The sequence below is a fragment of the Hippoglossus stenolepis genome, chromosome 2 (assembly GCF_022539355.2).
Source record: "Hippoglossus stenolepis isolate QCI-W04-F060 chromosome 2, HSTE1.2, whole genome shotgun sequence".
In the NCBI taxonomy this organism is placed as follows: Eukaryota; Metazoa; Chordata; class Actinopteri; order Pleuronectiformes; family Pleuronectidae; genus Hippoglossus; species Hippoglossus stenolepis.
The window spans coordinates 19,895,566-19,913,738 of NC_061484.1; the positions used below are offsets into that span (position 1 = coordinate 19,895,566).

General features: G+C 42.1%; 1 protein-coding gene across 4 annotated transcripts in view; it reads left to right on the forward strand.

The window, feature by feature from the left end:
• npnta (nephronectin a) overlaps positions 1-18,173 on the forward strand; it is a 54,433-nt gene that overhangs the window by 18,954 nt on the left and 17,306 nt on the right. For 2 of the 4 annotated variants that reach the window (XM_035145608.2, XM_035145618.2), the window contains 6 exons: positions 2,189-2,281; positions 7,228-7,323; positions 12,922-13,041; positions 14,298-14,417; positions 16,711-16,845; positions 18,042-18,164. In XM_035145608.2, the coding sequence (XP_035001499.2) occupies positions 2,189-2,281; positions 7,228-7,323; positions 12,922-13,041; positions 14,298-14,417; positions 16,711-16,845; positions 18,042-18,164 (687 nt within the window). The remainder of the gene's footprint in view (positions 1-2,188; positions 2,282-7,227; positions 7,324-12,921; positions 13,042-14,297; positions 14,418-16,710; positions 16,846-18,041; positions 18,165-18,173) is intronic. The other 2 variants (XM_035145627.2, XM_035145636.2) reach the window with 1 other exon arrangement.

Below are 18,173 nucleotides of genomic sequence, written 5' to 3' on the forward strand. Positions count from 1 at the left end.
ATAGCTTTGCCTGTGAATTCAGTGTTAGAGACTGAAACATAAGGAGCTGAAGTTGTTCCTCCGGAGAGCCCTGCGGCCCTCACAAGCTGAATGTGTACGAATGGAAACTTCAGAGATTGTAACTTGATTCTGATTGTGTGTATTTCATACATAAAGAACCCTTTATTCTTCAGGTACAATAGGTTTCCTAATATAAGTGAATATGTGATGTGTGTCAATATGTGTTAAAACAGCCTCCAAATTATTTGTAGTTATAAAAACATTAGAGCATTAGAGAGCGATATCCCCACCAAGGCTGCACAGTTCATTTGATATAGAGCTGCAAAAGTGCCATGTGAATATGTCACCTCATTGTTAAAAGTGCTTTATGTTGGAGCTATTCACGCGCCAAAGTAAGATCAGGCTCAGTTACAATCCAGTTCACCCTTTACCCCTTGGACACAGAATAACTTCTCAGACTCATGGATGATTCGATTATCATGGTCAAAGGTCAAGATCGCTGTGACCTCCTGAACACATTATCTTAAGAACGCATTGAAAGAATCCTTTCAAATTTGGCACACATGTTCACATAGATCCACATATTGCCTGATTCGAGTTTGGTGGTCAAAGGTCAAGGTCACAGTCTCCTCATAAAACATGTTTTTGAGCTCTTAAACATGATATCTCTAGTCTGCCCTCAGGGAATTTCTTCAAGTTTTGACCAGTTGTCACTTGGACTCAAAGATTAACCGATTATATTTCAGTGGTCAAAGGTGAAATGAGTCTGGAAAACAGTGTAGCCTACATTATGCAGACTGAAACTAGTTGGCAGAGACATACAGCAGCAGGGCGGTAATTCCAGTTTAATAATGGACTTCCTCATTTTTCATTTGAGGATCATTTGTCTTCTTCTCACCCAAACCCAACACAGCCTCCATAGCAACACAACACATCCCCTCACATGTTTAATGTAGTGCTATTTGGGGTCTGAACATTTACTAATCTGTTTGTCTTTTGCACCATGAACCAATTTATAACTGAAATCCATTATGTTGTTTTTGAGCAATGCTGCTAAAGGTCAGGCTGACAAACAGGAGGCTGCAAAAACAAAACCTCCCTCTTACAGGTCATTTACCAAGAAGGTTGTTTGGCTGTAATATGTAAGGCAGCGCTGACACAACAATATAGTATAGCCTGCAGCTGTGTTGCCACAAATAAAACTTAGTTCACCATCACTCCTTTCACTACACAACAAACTGGCTGCTGTGATAAGCACTCACCACCACAATCACTCTCTCTCTTTCCCTCTGTCTGACACACACACACACACACACACACACACACACACACACACACACACACACACACACACACACACACTGCGTCCTCCACCACAGTGATAATTAAGTCCTCTGATTGCACTGTATTATGACAGAATTAATGAAGCTTTTAATGAAAATTAGTAACACTTGGCTGCGGCCCCATGTATCAGACATGCTCAGCAGCAGGCTGCAGTAAGCACAGTCAGATAAGCAGGGCAGGCCTCCAGCTCACTGAGACAGAACCCAGAGAGTCACTGAGGCTGTGTACGGCTCCTGCAACTACCACGTCTCTGCACTCGCTCAAAATATCACCTTCCACGCACAGGATACCAAGTGAGGGTAGCGCTTTACGGAGGCACTAATTATAATTTACTATTTCGGTGCTCTAATTGTTTTGTCTCCAGTCTGAGGAGGAAACATTATTCACCTAAGTATTTCCTGTTGGCTGTGTGCCAGTGTAAATATCAGTGCCGCATTTAAAAACTGGAAAAATCCCAAGTTTCCTTGGTGTTAAAAGGTCAAAAAATCTCACATGGAATAAAATGATTTAATATCAGTGAGCACATTCAAACTTTCCCAATGTGAAAAAAAAAATCTAGTTAGCTGAAAATGGCTTCTCTATTATCGTTAGTGATAATAACACTGTCACACGGGGAGAAACAAACAAACACATTTCCTATATGAGTTATTTCCTTTAATGATCGATATCCTACATCACGCCGTCTTATTGCTGTAATGTGGAGTAAACAGATCATTTACAGCCGAGGGGTTGTGGAAGTCAAGACGCAGTGGGATTAAGTGCTTTATCATCCTGATCTGGTACAAGACGTCTGCCGGGGCGCTGCACTGATCTGTCTCCTCTTCTCTGAATCCTCTCTGAACAGCTGTGTGCCAGCCGGGCTGTAAGCACGGAGACTGCGTGGGACCCAATAAGTGCAAGTGCCACCCGGGCTTCACTGGCAAGACCTGCAATCAAGGTGAGCGTCGTGTGTGACATTGTCTGTCATTGTGCACTAAAACTGAAACATACGCTCGTTTTCCACTTGTCAAAAAAAACCTTTAATAACCACTAACTTCTGGCTTTTGTTTGCAATGGGACTGGATACAATCTGCATTCACTGCTGGGTCACATGACTCTCTGGTTTTTATCGGCTCCGATCGGCCGTGACAGAAACATGACCCCTGGGTGAACGAGCAAAGTTCTTCTTTATTTTGGCAGTCTAGATGCTGACGCTGCACGTTTTCTACGACGTTAAGACGCACATTGAACTTCCGCTCATTGACACATAAATTGCCGTGATTGTATTTATCAGGTTTTTTTCGACTTTGGAACAACGTGCAACAGCAATTTCTTTCTTCGTATTGTGCGAGACCCGACACTGATAGTGAGGCGAGAGAGCTTCTCAGTTTCCAGCACGTTCATGACGTCGAACATATCTCACTGCAGAAAATAACGGAAGGCAAACTCCTCTACTGGCTACGGGAAATGAGTAGGTTTTTTTTTTTAGTAGGTTTACCTGCATTTAAAAAAACCTGTGCACACACGCGAGTTGTGGTGTAACACTTCTTAGAAAGAGAGAGAATGAGCACATCATGACTCCTGAAGCAGCCCACACACGCCTGCTGACATGTACGTTTTTCTTACGAAAACTGTAGGAGAGCCCCCCTGCAGGCATCGAGCAGCGGCAGGATGATCGTCAATGTTTATTGTGGTCCGATCTTCACCGCGGCAACACCCAGCGTATTACAGTTACTACTTACTCATCGAGCAGAAGCTGGTTCGCCACCAGCCAAGAGAAGTGAGACTCTTTAATCACAATGGGGAGGAGGTGGAGAGAGAGAACGCTGATTCAGCTCAAATGGAAATGAGTGGTGAGGCCGTGTTGAATGATGCCCGGAGTGCATCCTCTCCTCTCAAGATAACATCTCAATTACTGACCTGAGATAACTGAGTGCAACCGGCTGAGTGCAACCGATGTTATTGAAAGAGTGTGTGTGTGTGTGTTTGTGTGTTTATGTGTAGATGCCTGAGCTTTCTGCTTTTTCATTATTGACAGATTGGGCATGTTGAAAAGCACTAGAGCGTCCCAGTTAGTGGTAAGTTGACGTGCATCCGTGCAGTTTGAGAATACTTGTGGAATTCACGCCCTAAGACAGGAATAGGATAGTGTGTAATTAAAAACAAGGGGGAGGTATGGGGAGGGGTATGGAGGGGGTGTTGAAATCCTTTCCGGAATGTTCCAAATGACTCATCATGCATTGCGAGGCTATAGGTGGCTCCTGTCTGCCTGGCCAGACGGCTCGACTTTGTCTTAATCCGCAACAAAGGGAAGAGGAAAAAGGATCCATGTCCCATATCCAACTACAATAGACGCTGCCGCCGACCATTCAGACGGACTTATCTGACAAATGTGATACCACAGACCTTTTCAAGATGAGACTGTACTTTAGAGTGTCCATCCAACGCACGATTGTCCATTAAGCTCAGGACGTCCGTTTTTGACGTACGCTTTGAATGGAGGACTTGCCCCTTCAGCCTATTCAGGATGGAGATAACCTTGGATTCTGCTTTTGAACTGCTGCACGCTATGAAAACCAATTTAATTATTCAGGAGCCATAGATTAGATTTGCTCATTTAAATGCAGCCCCAGTTAAACATTGATTTGAGGTTTACTATTGATGTGCCAGGTGGCCAATGTTTTCAAGTATTCCAATATCCTGTCCCTGCGGAGCCCCACATTTATCTTGACAAGTCAACTGCAGGAGCTGGAGAAGTAAGATGCCCAGAGCTGCTTCTCTAACCTCCATGCTGCTAAAAGTCAAGCAGTAACCAGGATGCACAGCAAAACAATGTATTCATCTTTAGGTTATTATACTTAAAATGACTAGTTTTCATTTCCCATTATTATTACATTATTCTGAACATATTTCAGTTTTCATTAAACTCAAATGTTGCTTTTAAAGATGCATCATTAGCATATTAGCAACAACATGCATCGGTTAAATCTCTCTACAGTCACTTCTTTGCTGTACTTTGAAGAAAGAACATATGTAATCCTTCTAAATAACAGAAAAACAAATGCAGATAAAAGCATGACTTCCTTGGCGGAGGTCATAAATCATTAAAATATTGAAATGTTAAACTACCATCTGCAGATCATTTTTTGGGGAAAACACACACCAACGTATGCACATTCCTTTAGCTCTGAGTGGGAGGTGTGGACAGTTGCATGACCCCTGGAGGCATCAGGATTAACACAAGTGTTAAACACCTTGGGAACACCGGTGTGTACGGAGCAAAAACAAACCACAGAGGAAACAGGAGTGTTACAACAAAACAAGCACCGCAAATACCGAATTGATTAAATCACTTCCAGAACAAAAGCCATATTTATGAGGCGGTATCATTAGGAAAATATTAATACTTCAGTAACTTCATATCTGCAGTACTTTTAGTGCCAGTAATTTCCACCTGCCAAATAAGATCCCCTCTGTGCTAATTTCACTTTCATCACTTCAGAACATTAAGAACAGGATTTGATTTTAATGAATCTCATTATTTTTCAACATTAAAATCAACAGAAATTAGAATAACAACCTCTAGTTGAAGAATCCCTTTTATTTGGGGGGAAAAAGAAGAAGTGCCTCACCTTTGTTACTGATGAGAAAAGCATCTGTCATGCAGCACGGCGACAACAGATGAACACGCTCTCGCTGCACAAATAAACTCATTATCGGGATAATCTGTTTAACAATTTGGCCGCACACTTCCCCTGCTGATCCAATCCTTTTATTACAACGATTATTCCGTGCAGGTGGATTTAATTAGGTGCAGTTGACCTGCTGTTAAGACACTATTAAAATACTCTTGCTGGAGGAAAAATCTCTCATACATCAGAAGAAACGAGCTACAGCGTCTCCAGATGCTGCTTTTCTTCTGTTCGCTCCTTGTTTGTCAGCCAACTCTATAATTAATACCACCTTAAGTATGATCGTCTCGGACTGTGGTAGCATGGTTTGATCCTAGATCTGTTTTTAGAATATTGGGTAATATCTGGAACCTTAACTGCTTGATCTTGGTAACGCTACATCGCTGTCATTTCATGGTTACTTCCACTGATCTCCTCATGGATTTAATTCAGCGTCTGTGTAGACAGCTACAACACAGATGTTGGTTTAGAAACAGATCCCTCTCTCTCTCCGTCACTGTTTGTGTTCCTGGCTGTGCTCAAACAGCTGCAAGTATTTAAAGTATCGCATGCATGTCATCGTACTGTGTATTTTCTCTCCGCCGTCATCTAATTGCTCCAAATTGTGTTTGTTTGATCAATGTTCTGTTTTAAAACAAGGTCATTAAAGTGGTATGAAGTAATATTTGATCTATAGAGAACATGCAAGGAGTAGGAAACAGAATCTCGTCGAAAGAACAGACCTCATCCTAATTTTCCCCCTGAGAGGTGATAGTCCTGATGCAAAACATAAAGTCACATTTTCCCTGTAAAGACACAGTCCCCTTATGAAACCACATTTAAATTCGCTAGATCCAGATTTGTATTTGGATCCTCACTTAATTGTGCACACTCATATATATCAGTCCGCTAAATATGTCAGATTTTTGCAAGAAGAACCATGAATTATTCCTTGAGAAATGTTCTCTATATCGCAAAATAAATCCTTGATCTACGGCTAACATCTCCCCAACCCAGTCTGTTTGTGCGCCTGACAACCGTCTAATTTCAATTTCTTGATCAAATGTGGATCAATCGTTTATCAGAACTCAAATTTAAATCAGGACTAGAGGCGCACACATACTTCTGCCAAAGTCCTTTCTCTTCATGTTAAAGAAAGTAAAAAATAAATCCTGGATAATCCCGTTTATCCCAATCTGCTCCGAAATTTAAAAGTTTCTCACTTGGGTCATGCTCCACCCCTCCACAAAATATCATTGGAAATTGGTTTAGTATGTTTTGGAGTAATCCTTGTAAATGACAAACAAACACCAATGAAAACATAACGTTCTTGGCAGAGGTTTTAACTTTGATGCTTTTACATTATCGTATGCAAACAACTGAGATACAAACAAACTTTCAATAGAATGCTCTGCACTGGTGAAGTGATTCTGTCGGTGAATATTTATTCTCAGCCACTGAAACCTCTCAAACCAACTGTGACTCTTTGTCCACAACAACTGTTTCAGTACTGGGCAGAGTTAGAAAGAATGCACTGGGCTTGCATAACCTCTCGGTTTAAATTACCACAACCCTGCGATAGGAACACGCTTGAATGATTTGAAGCGTGCAAAGCAGTCACAGGTAGCTGTATCATATTGCTGTCACTTAACAATAGGTGTTGTTAGCTCAGCGCCAGAGGAGAGGTGGCTGGATGGATAGGTGGGCAGACGGAGAGAGAGGGGAGGGGCTGAAATTCGTCTTTGCCTCGTTTCTGAAAAGGCGATGCCTGTCCACCTTTGAACCTCCTCATACAAATTGCGAAGGGATCCTTTGAATCTGCGAGGTACGATATATATGTAATTCTCCAAGATCCTATTTCATCCTCATGACAAAAAAAAATGGAGCGCAGAGGAAAAGAAAGGGAACGAGGAGGAGAAGGGACTCAAAAACAATTTTCACTCTTTCTCCCATGAGCCCTCAATTTTTTCGGTTTCATGTCCAATTCCCACAAGTGTAATCCTCTTTGATGCATAATGTTCCTCTCTACTTTCCAGGAATGTGGTGTGTGGTCAGAGGTGTTCTAATCCATTGGTTGGTGCTTGTCATCCTCACATCTCTCTCTCTTTCTCTCTCTGTCTCTTTGTCCTTTTTATTCATCCTCCTCTATTTACTATTCTATCTCAATCAAACCCTCAATACCCCCAATCCCACCCTCTCCTTTCTTCTCTAACCCATTTCCTTTTGTACAAAGAAGAAGAGCTGGACTATTTAACCCCACCAGTGTGGGCCAGTCACCTCCCTATCTTTCTACCTGTGGATCATCAGCCAGCGAGAGTGGTGATGGAGGGTGAGATTCATCGATCGACCTCCTCCCCACCCAGCGGCTTCCCTTCTCCCCCCCCGTCTTAGCAACATGCATGGTGCAGCACTGTGCGAGACCGAGGAGTGAATGTCAATCTCGACTAATTCCTCACTGCTTTCTGTCGTCCGCCACCCAGAGACACCACAGGAACAGCTTTTCAGAAGAAGTGCCAGCATGAATGCCAAGCATGTCATAGTCTTTACCACTCCACCACTGCCTCTCTTTCTCTCTACCCTTTGAACCAGACAGCCATCACAATCTTCTCTTCACTGCTCCTGCGCCCCTTCTTCTTTCTCAGTTTCCTTTCCAGTTTCTTTTTTGAGCACCTGGAAAAAAATAAAAAGGGAGCTGCTCCTTCCTTTTTTAAAAACCATCATCGACATGGACGCAGCACTCACCGCTCCTCGATACTGCTAGAACAAGGCCCCCCCCCCCCAGTTTTAACCAGTGTTATCTTCGCACATCCCCTGAGAAAGAGACCCCTGCTAATCTCTCTGTCAGTGATAGAGGCGTGTCGGGAATGCAGCAAAGCATACCTCAGTGGAGCTGACCCAATAAATCAGTCCACTTTGCATCCCTTCACATGTGTCCTAGCAGTTCATTTACTGTACAGTGAACACCCCAGAGGCGGCTGTCCACCTCCACCGCTCTCTCACAGGCCTCTGCAGTCCTGGGGCCATGTCGAGCTGTCAGTGCGGTGCTCTTATCCGTCTATTATCTCTCGACTCTTCAATCCCTCTGTGTCCTTGCCCAGTCCTGTCTTGATGTGTCGTCTCTTTGTCCTGTGTGTTGTCTTGTTGTTTTTTTTCTTTTCCTACTCCACACAGGAGGCCCTGGCTGTTTCCTGTGCCTGGCATGTGCTGATGCTCACGGAGCTGCCCCTCTCTCTGAGAATGTGACCATTTCAGTAATCCCTCATTTACATTTTTAAGCTGTTTTTCAGAGCAACGGGCAAGAGGAGACCTGTTCCTCTGCCACACTGACAATGGACAGTGTTGTTATGGTTTTCTGTGATTGCAGTAACGAGAATGCAGTTGTTTACTGTGAACACCAGGGCTGAAAACATGGGGTGACACCGCTAATTAAAAAGAACTGTAGAGTTAGGATGTGTGTGTGTTTGCGTTTGTGTATATGTCGGTCAGCATCTTGTGAGGAAAGAGAACAAACGCTTGAGCTTTTAAAAGGAACAGAGATAACCCTTCTGTCAGACAAGGACGGGACAAATCAGTTTGATTATTGATAAAGAAATAAGAAGCATCAATATCAGCCCAGACAGAAAGTATCCTGGCTTTCAAAGACCTACCTCTATGTGCACACACACACACACACACACACACACACACACACACACACACACACACACACACACACACACACACACACACACACACCACAGCCAGCGTTTGGGAAACAAAACCTGTTGTGTGTATGGTGCAATGTCAGTATTAATTTTGGCATGACTTTGCATCTGTGTTACCACCTACTTAGAAAACCTCCTTCTATAACCTTGAAGAGGCAAACACACACACACACACACTCCAGGTTTGAACTTGTACTTGCACAAAGTTTTATGAAAATTTGACAAATCCTGTATCGTCATTCTAGTGTTCTAAGTCCCAAAAACGCTGTGAAGTCACAGCTTGTGAAATGATCATGCGCCAGAAGAAACAGTAACAATGGCGGCTATATAACGGTTTCTCTACATTTGTTGAGCATTGTTCAGCTAAATGTAGAATTACTGCACCACATTACCATCATTCACAGGCGTCTGCCACAACCTTCTTCTCTGGTATTTGACGGATCGTTGATGTAGACTTTATCGCCGCCTACTGGCCCAGCACGCTTGTTCGAGTGTTTGTAGTCATTTAGTTGAGATATTTTGTAAAAGAAGTTCGTGTGAACAGAGATTTGTTTAAAAAACGGAGGGGAAAATGTTGTTTCAACAAAATATCCGCCGTAGTGTAAACACGGCCTAAGAAAACTGATGTCTTGTATGACAGTTTAAAAGGCCCCTTATTATCCTCACTCTTGTTTTCAGTAAAGTTAATGCACTCCACTTACAAACTCATCACTGTATTTCCACCGGAATTTATAGTTGTGGTACACGACTTTAAGCCTGATGGCAGTTGGTTGGAGTCAACAAGCAGAGGGTCATTCCAAATTCCAGCCGAGCCCATTCTCTCAGCCGACGTGGCTTTAGTAGACCCGAGGCTTCCATTAATACAGGGCGGGGTCCGTCGACATACAAACCGGGCATCTGCTCCGTCATTCATCCGTATTAATCTGTGGTATCTGTTCAATGTGGGAGGTATGTGGCACTCAGAGAATGCACCCTGCATATGTCCGGAGGGCTAAACGTGGCACCATTTCTAATGCAGCCAGCCAATATGAAAATGACCCGGCATGTGCTGTACAGTGAGATGCAGTCTATTTGTGATGGTTCCACAGTAACCCACAAACAGAGTGGTGATGATGGTTCAAGTTATTTATAATTCCATCATTCCACTGATGTAGATTTCTGTAGTTTCCCATTTGACTTTCGCCTTTTGGGCCCGGAACTCCCAACGGACCAGACATTTAGTTTAGTTGCAGGGGCAGGAGAAATATTTGTGGAAGAAATATGAAGAATAGATTCGGGCCAAGTAAGACACATTACCCACTGTCTCCATCAGCATCCATAAATATTTAATCCCTACCTACTCACTCATTCTAAATTATGCTTGATCAGACATGAAAATTAATTGGACCTTACACTGAAACCAAGCCAAGAACAGCTTTACAGTATTCCAGCCATTCACAATGTGAGCCTTTATTAAATCTTAAAGGATAAAATCAGGTAAAAATTCCATTAAATGCTGTGGTGACTTTTATATCAAGGAAATTAAAACTGATAGCTATTAGTTTACCTAATATCCCAAAGGCATCAGTTGAATACAATTTGGCTTAATGTGTTTTAACTTTTACAGATTGTTAAAAATATTCTTTTTTCCCTCAGAGCCAGTTATTGTGGATCCATGACAGTTACTTTAACCCACAGTTAGGTAGCTTGCGAGAGTATTGAACTAAAGTAGAAGCACTGTCACTTTACCTCTACAGAACAGTCCCCTTAAATTCAATCCAGTTGGACCAATGTGCAGTCACCCATAGACATCAGGCCTATCTTGTAATGTTTAAGAAAGCAATAAAGAAATAGCTGGATCTGCCCCCTGATTTAATGCGTTCTTTTTGGCCCATGTCCCATCCTAAGGTTCGGGGGAAACCAAACACACAAATGGACAGGGGCATAAATATTCCCTCCTTGGCTGAGGTAAATATTGTATTACTAATAAAAATAACTAGTAAAAATACATTTAGAGATATACTCTTGAAAATGGCTGTGAGAAAGAGCTGGGTCATGAAAAAGCGCGTCTGCCTATCATAACCAATTCGGTATGAACGTTCCTTAATGTCCAGTTCCTCTTCAGTTCATTGACACCACTTATGAGAAAACTTCAAATTGATTTAGGAGGAAAAATAAGCTTGAAGCTAAAATGAAAAAAAAAAAATCTTCTGAAAAAAGGAATCTTCTGAAATAAATAATTGACTTAGAGAAACTTAGATTTCACTTCAACTAGCATGATTAATATTCTCTTAAGAGCAGTGTTTATGAAATGTATATTTTTTGGAGCCTGTCAGCCACTATGCAATAAAACAGGGCCCTGGTAACAATGTGCATAGATAGAGTTCATCAATTTAATGATGTTATAAGTGATATCTCTGCTTTTCCTGTTAAATCACATGAAAAGAAACTACTGGAGACAAAGTGATCAAACTCTTTTTGGCTCTTTGATTGTTTTTCTCCCAATTGAATAAATATACTGTATATAGGTGAGCATTGATGCCTCTTCCATATTAGATCCTTGAAACAGAAACACCTAATATCAGTGCCAACATGTGTAATGTTATTAGATACATTCGGCCTTTTCCCACGATTAACTGTAAGAAATGTTTGTCGTGAAATTTGGATGTTGTGAATGCTATTTTAGTTACATGCTTTCACAAAGATGGTGCGGAGGCAGCAGTAGACTCATGAAGGACAGCTTGACTTTTTGTTATAGCTGGAAGGACGAGTGTAACTAATAACATTAACAACTGCTCTGTTCCTTTTAGGAGTGTCTGTAAGTCACTGGAGCAAAACACCAAGGCCCTGGGACTAAAATACCTGAATGGAATGCAGACATTATTAAAGCTATTAGTTATACCTGTGGTTTTCTTGCAATAACACGTCAAACCTTCTGACATTATGAAAAGACTAAAGAGCTCTTGAGCGGTTGCTTAGCTACAGTTCTATTTTTGTGAATGTCACCTTTTTTTTGTGACTTAAATCAAAACTTTTGTTGAATCACAGTAAGAGGAATACAAAAAAAACTAGAATGGTACTCAGTAAAGTACATATACCTTCTCCAAGGCCATACAGTCTCCTTATGACACCACTTTTAAATTCACTGGATCTGAATTTTTACGTGGATCTGCACCAAATTCCACATACTCGTAAATATCAAGATCCATGAATTATTCTCTGAGATATCAATGACGTGTTGAAAAACGCTCTATCTCCCAATGTCAAAGAAAGTGAAAAGTCTGCACCAAAATGTAGTTTCTTCCTTGTCCTGTAGTTTTTGTGTAATCCTGCTAAAAATCAAACAAACAAACCAAAAGAGTGCTGGTAGAATGCAGAGCTCTGCAAAGGCTAATGCTCCATCTTGCAAAGTGAGTGCAAAAAATTATTCTGGATCCACCCTTTCATCTGCTCCAAAATGTAATGGATTTTCCATCGGATCACAAAAGTATCGCAGAAATCTGTTCAGTAGTTTTTGCGGAACCACTCCAGGCCCTGGGACTGAGATTCGTCAAGAGTATGGAGACATGGATAACCTTCTTAGTTACCCCGGAGTTTGAGGCTGTCTGCTTCGACAAAGCTATAATGTTTTGAATTAGCATAAGCGTTTGACAGGTGTTAAGCTCCGGGCATATTCCTTTCTCCCTGGAGCCTTCCCTGCCGTGAACTCAGACAAACATAATTTTCTAATACAATTTTAACCGGCTCTTGTGTTCGAGATCTCTCTACTTTTTATGCCTGCGTATAAAAAAAAAAGAAAGAAAGAAAAAAAGGGAATTATATGCATCTATCATTAAGCTGTGGTGAGTCAGAGAGTAATAACTTCATCTTTTATCGGCAGGGTGACGGTTAACGCTGGCTTCCTGTTAAATCATCAAAGAGGGGAGTTGTGGGCCTGTCGGAACACGGCAACGCTTCACTTCCTTCCCCCTCTTAAACACACACATTAACACACAAACACACACACACACACACACACACACACACACACACACACACAGACACCTCGAGCCCAAACTTAATGGATGGTTGAGGTTTAACACAATTGACCTTTCCACCTTTGCCCTCTGACTAATTTCACCTGTGTTGGAGGGCCTCTCTCTCTCTCTCTCTCTCTCTCTCTCTCTCTCTCTCTCTCTCTCTCTCTCTCTCTCTCCTTCAGTCCACTTATGCCTCTCTCTCTCTCCTTCTCCCTCTCTCTGCAGACCTGAATGAGTGCGGGCTGAAGCCGAGGCCTTGTAAACACAGGTGCATGAACACATACGGGAGTTACAAGTGCTACTGCCTAAACGGCTACATGCTGTTGCCTGACGGGACCTGTGGAAGTGAGTGTGCGCCCCTCACACACACACACACACACACACACACACACACACACACACACACACACACACACAATGATTGTACACACCATTTGCATTGTTGTCTCAAACATTCCTGCTCTGTTTTCTCCCTCCTCTGTCTCCTCTGCTTTGTAGCCCGGGTGTGATTCTGCGAAGCCTTTTCTTCGCTTCACTAAAAACGTATTCATCTGAACGCCTGCACAATGCAAAGCTGATGACATATGCTCTCTATTACAAAATACTTATTCCCGCTTGTGTGACTACCTCTGACGGCAGCCTCACAATCCTTTGATAGACTGTTTTGATTAAAGCCCCATGTTGATCTGCTTCATTATAGCGGCTCTACACAGTGGAGAACCCCTGTGAAGAACCTAAAGGGGTCTAAAATGAAAAAGAGCCGTAGTCTTATTGGTTGCCCTGAGGTATTTTACAGAAAGGGAGTAGAAGCCTCTTTGTAAATTCTGTTTCCTCACCTGATAACTATTTTTTCCTCATGTCTCCTCTCTGGTATGGGTAACTCCCAGTACCTCATTTTTACTCATTTGTGTTTTTCTATCTGAATCTGAATTGTTCTCCACTGGAGGCAATACCAAGATATGCTGGGGTGTTGTTGTGTGTTGATAGCATGATAGTGTTAAACACCATCTTCTCTCCCTGGCTGCTGCTTTGATCAATAGATCACTGTAGCTTTTAATCAGCCTGGATTACCTCAGTCATTACTCTGTACTCCAGGGTGCCGCGGCAACTGAGGCAGCAGCAGCACGAGCCTCGCTTTTAATTTCCTGTGAAAGGTCCGAAGTTATCGAGAGAGGCTGAGCGAAATCGAGGGTCTCGATCTGCCTGGCGCCGCTCCACCACAGAGGCGCTGCACACTGGCGCTTCGATACGTCGGTGATGCATTATGAGTTTTCAAGTGTTGGAGAGGATAAAAGTAGGTGAGGGAGGATTGCGTGGGCAAGGTCTGAGCACAGGGCGATTGTGCAGCACAGGAATCTAATAATGGCAGCGTGTGTGCTGCTCTGTTGTCTGCACCCCAGGGTCAACCTGGCTAATATCAGAAAAGTCAGGCAAGTGGCTCGTACACATTGGCTGGAGGATAAGGACAAAGCTTGAGAGTCTATGTCAGGGTGGAATTAAGTGTGGGTGGGAGTGAAGGCAGTATAAACTGTGCACCCTTTGCACTCCATTGTGACATCAGCATGTGTTAATATGTGTTGTCTTCCCCTTGTGTCCACCAGACACTCGCACTTGTGGCATGGCCAACTGCCAGTACGGCTGCGAGGTGATGAAAGGAGAGGTCCGATGTCAGTGTCCTTCACCAGGGCTGCAGCTGGCTCCAGATGGAAGAACTTGTGTGGGTACGTCCCACAGTTTACACTGTGTATCTCCAGAGTACGGTGGCCCAGAGGGCTCAATGCACTGCAATTTAAGGAAACACCTGCAAATGGATACAACGTCTTTATCAATTTGAGAACACATGTGCAGCGAATAGAAAATGCTCTGCAAACATACACAAACAAATTTTCGCAACACAACCAAATACTTACAACACAACTAAATACTTGTAACACAAGTAAATACTCACAACACAACCAAATACTCGCTACACAACCAAATACTAGCAACACAACCAAATACTTGCAACACAACCAACTACTCGCGACACAACCAAATACTCGCAACACAAGTAAATACTTGCAACACAACCAAACACGCACAGTAGTATGCATTGCGTTTTCTATTTGCTGTGCTATGTGTTGTCATTGATCCAGACGTGTTCTTCATTTTCCCGTGTTGCGTCTATTTGCATGTGCTTTCTGAAGTTGCAGTGCATTGAGCTCTCAGGGCCACCGTACCAGAGGCATAAAAAGTCTGCCTTTATTTTACCCACTTCCTTCTTTCAACTGTGGCAATGCATCACATATGAGAATGTAAATTTTTCTTTTTGTTACGTGTTGTTCTCGGCTGTTAAATGTGCTGAGTGATAATCAAGCAACTGTTTTTGGCAGAGCAAGAGAAAGAGACTTGGCAGTGAAAATGTTATTTGTGAGCTGAAAGGAAACATCTTAGTGAGCAAAGTTGAAAGTCGTCCCAAATATTAACTAATACATCTTTGTTTACTTTGATCAAGGACCCTAGCAATTAAACCGTGTGTCACTAAATAGGGACTTTATTCCAGTTCCTACATCCTCCAGCTTTCACAGCAGAAATGTCCTCAGGGGAAACCCAGACTCCCCCCCCCGCCAACCCTTCCCATCATCCCCTCCTTCTTTTACGCGGCTCAGCTCCTCACATGAGTAACTAACAGATGAAGGGGGCCAGTTGAGGCAGTTAACCTGTGTCAAGTTTAAAGACAGGCTGTTCCAAACTGGGCCGTTCCTGTTGTTCTGCCATATAGTCCCACTTAACTCCGGGCCGGCTAATAGGGGGGCAGATCTCCAAAAGAGGGCAGACATAAATCATGAAAAATGATGCAGGAGAGGACGGAGAGGTTGCCTGCAACAGGTGTTAGGACACGGACGGTTTCCTGATCCGTCTGGAAGCAAGATTAGAGTTTTATGGAGAGTAGTGGAGACAGTAGCATTACTCTAATACATATTTATTCATTAACTGCTTTAGAGGAGCAGTGATTTACAAGCTAATATTGTTCATAATATAGTTTATAATATATATATAGGTTTTTATTAATTATTGGTACTGTTACTAATGTATTAATAGGGATGAAATAACAGGACATATGTGGAACTTAAAACAATTAGAAAACCCAAGTGGAGTGGGTAAGAAATGATGCTGGTGTGTGTGTGTGTGTGTGTGTGTGTGTGTGTGTGTGTGTGTGTGTGTGTGTGTGTGTGTGTGTGTGAGAGAGAGAGAGAGTATGAGTTGAAGGTGCTAAAAGATTTGCTACTATTTGCCAAGTCAGAGTTTTCTTCAAAGCCAGATGTAAATATTCATATATTCATAAATTCAGAGCTTTATAAGCAGCAATATTTTGTGTGTAAAGACAATCTGTACAGTACCTGCATCAAAGTGTGCTTGTGTAAATATAATTCGCCATTGTCCTGTCAGTAGCTGAATAATGCAGCACCAGCAGCAGCAGCCTCCAAACGTCGTCCATTTAGCAGCTCCACTGGAGCAGTGTGCCTTGCTGATGAGAACCCCAACAGTGGTTGTTAAGGAGATAAGGGAGCTCTGCCCACTTCCTGCACTGGCTTGTTTTCCCAGCTGGTCCAGGTGTATTTTTAAGGTCCTTTCAAACTACAGTCCCTGTGGCTCCACTATGCTTCAGCAGCAGTGGACCCATTAATGATTTTAAGGTGGATGCTTTGAGCCTCTCAGTGTCTAAATATTAATGCCGCCATGTCTGCAAAGGTGATAAACAAAGACACTTAGAGTAGGTCATTAAATAATGGAACAAAGCAGTGTACACTGGATTCTGCTCACTGAACAGAATACATAATGGGCTTTGTTCACAAGAGTGAAGGTGAAAAAAAGTTTTCTCATTTGAAAATGACTGTTGGTTGAATCTTGAATTAAATTGCCACTTTTAATCCAAAGGTATGAGTGCATTGTGTTATTTTGTGTGCATAATATGTAGGCTACTGTATGTGAATTTGAATCACTTCTGTATGTAATGCTTTTCCTCATTTGTAGACGTGGATGAGTGCGCAGCAGGAATCGCCGTGTGCCCCCGGTTCAGGAAATGCATCAACACCTTCGGCAGCTACATCTGCAAGTGCCACGATGGGTTTGACCTGCAGTACATCGGCGGGAAATACCAGTGCACAGGTAGCATCACAAGGCCTCTGCACAGACGAGTTCACAGATATAAACTCACAGTTAGGGTTAGGGTTCTGCTGAGATATTTTGACTAATAGATAAGTTCTTATTAGTGAGTTTGACTGATACTGAGGGAGCGTTAATGTACATTTTAAAACATGCACATTATCAGTGTTGCAGGAACACATGAAACTGATTATTTCATATTAATAGAAGCTCAGTAACATTAAAGTCGAAAGAACTTTCTTTCTTTTTTTATATAATCTACGTTTTATTACCTTACATTTAATTGTTTATTGTAGTGTCTTATCATTTCGACGAAATCAAGATTTATGTACAAAACGTACATACGTAAACATATTATGCATTGTTACACATTAAACTGCATGTACACTGTAAAAAACTGCTTTAGTAAATTACATTAAAGTTGTTCTTCCATGGTAGTTTTTACTTTAAAGTATTGGTGCTAAAATCAAATTTTAAATGCAGGTCTTTTACATTTAATGGAGTATTTAGTCACTATACTTCTTCCACTACTGAGGATTAAGAAAGAACTAGAAATGTATTTAAATACAGAAGAATTGCTGAAGAAAAAACAATGAGTAACATCCATGACCCTAAAGAGGATCAGGTGTGAAAGTATTTTGAATTCAAGCATGTCAGTAAATGCAAAGAAAAGATTGGATAAAAAACAGGATTAATTGAATTTGAAATATCTCAACTCAATTTTCCCTTCCCCTTTATTTTGTATTTTCTAAAGAGGTTCTGGAAACTACACTCAAGAGTAGCTGCCATTAAAACTTGAATTAGTTGTGCACAGAAACCCACATTTACCTTGAATCCTGGCAGCATGTGGAGAACTCACCATCTCCAGTCTTCATTTATTGAAATCTTTTTTTTAAAACAAACTTTTGAGGGTGAAGAATAGAAAGGGCAGCAGTGGTAGTTGGAGGAGCTGGTGGCTGTCGCATCTGATTCGCTTCCAGGACCTTGCAGCTCCTTGTAATGATTTTGCTCTGGCATTCATGGAGGGATCACTGTTATTCACTTAAATGCTTTCGCTAACAGTGCACCTGACATAAACCTTAAACCCTCCTTGAAGTGGATGTGAAGCAATTAGCCTTTGATATTCTGCTGTTTTGTCTGAAGAGTTTTACACTTGCACCCGCTCGCTGAATGTTGATACGTTTCCATTATCTTTTCAGATGTGGATGAGTGCTCTTTAGGTCAGAGCCACTGCAGCAGCTTCGCCACCTGCTACAACACGCCGGGCTCATACAAGTGCAAATGCAGAGACGGCTACAGGGGGATGGGCCACGACTGCAAACGTAAGGACT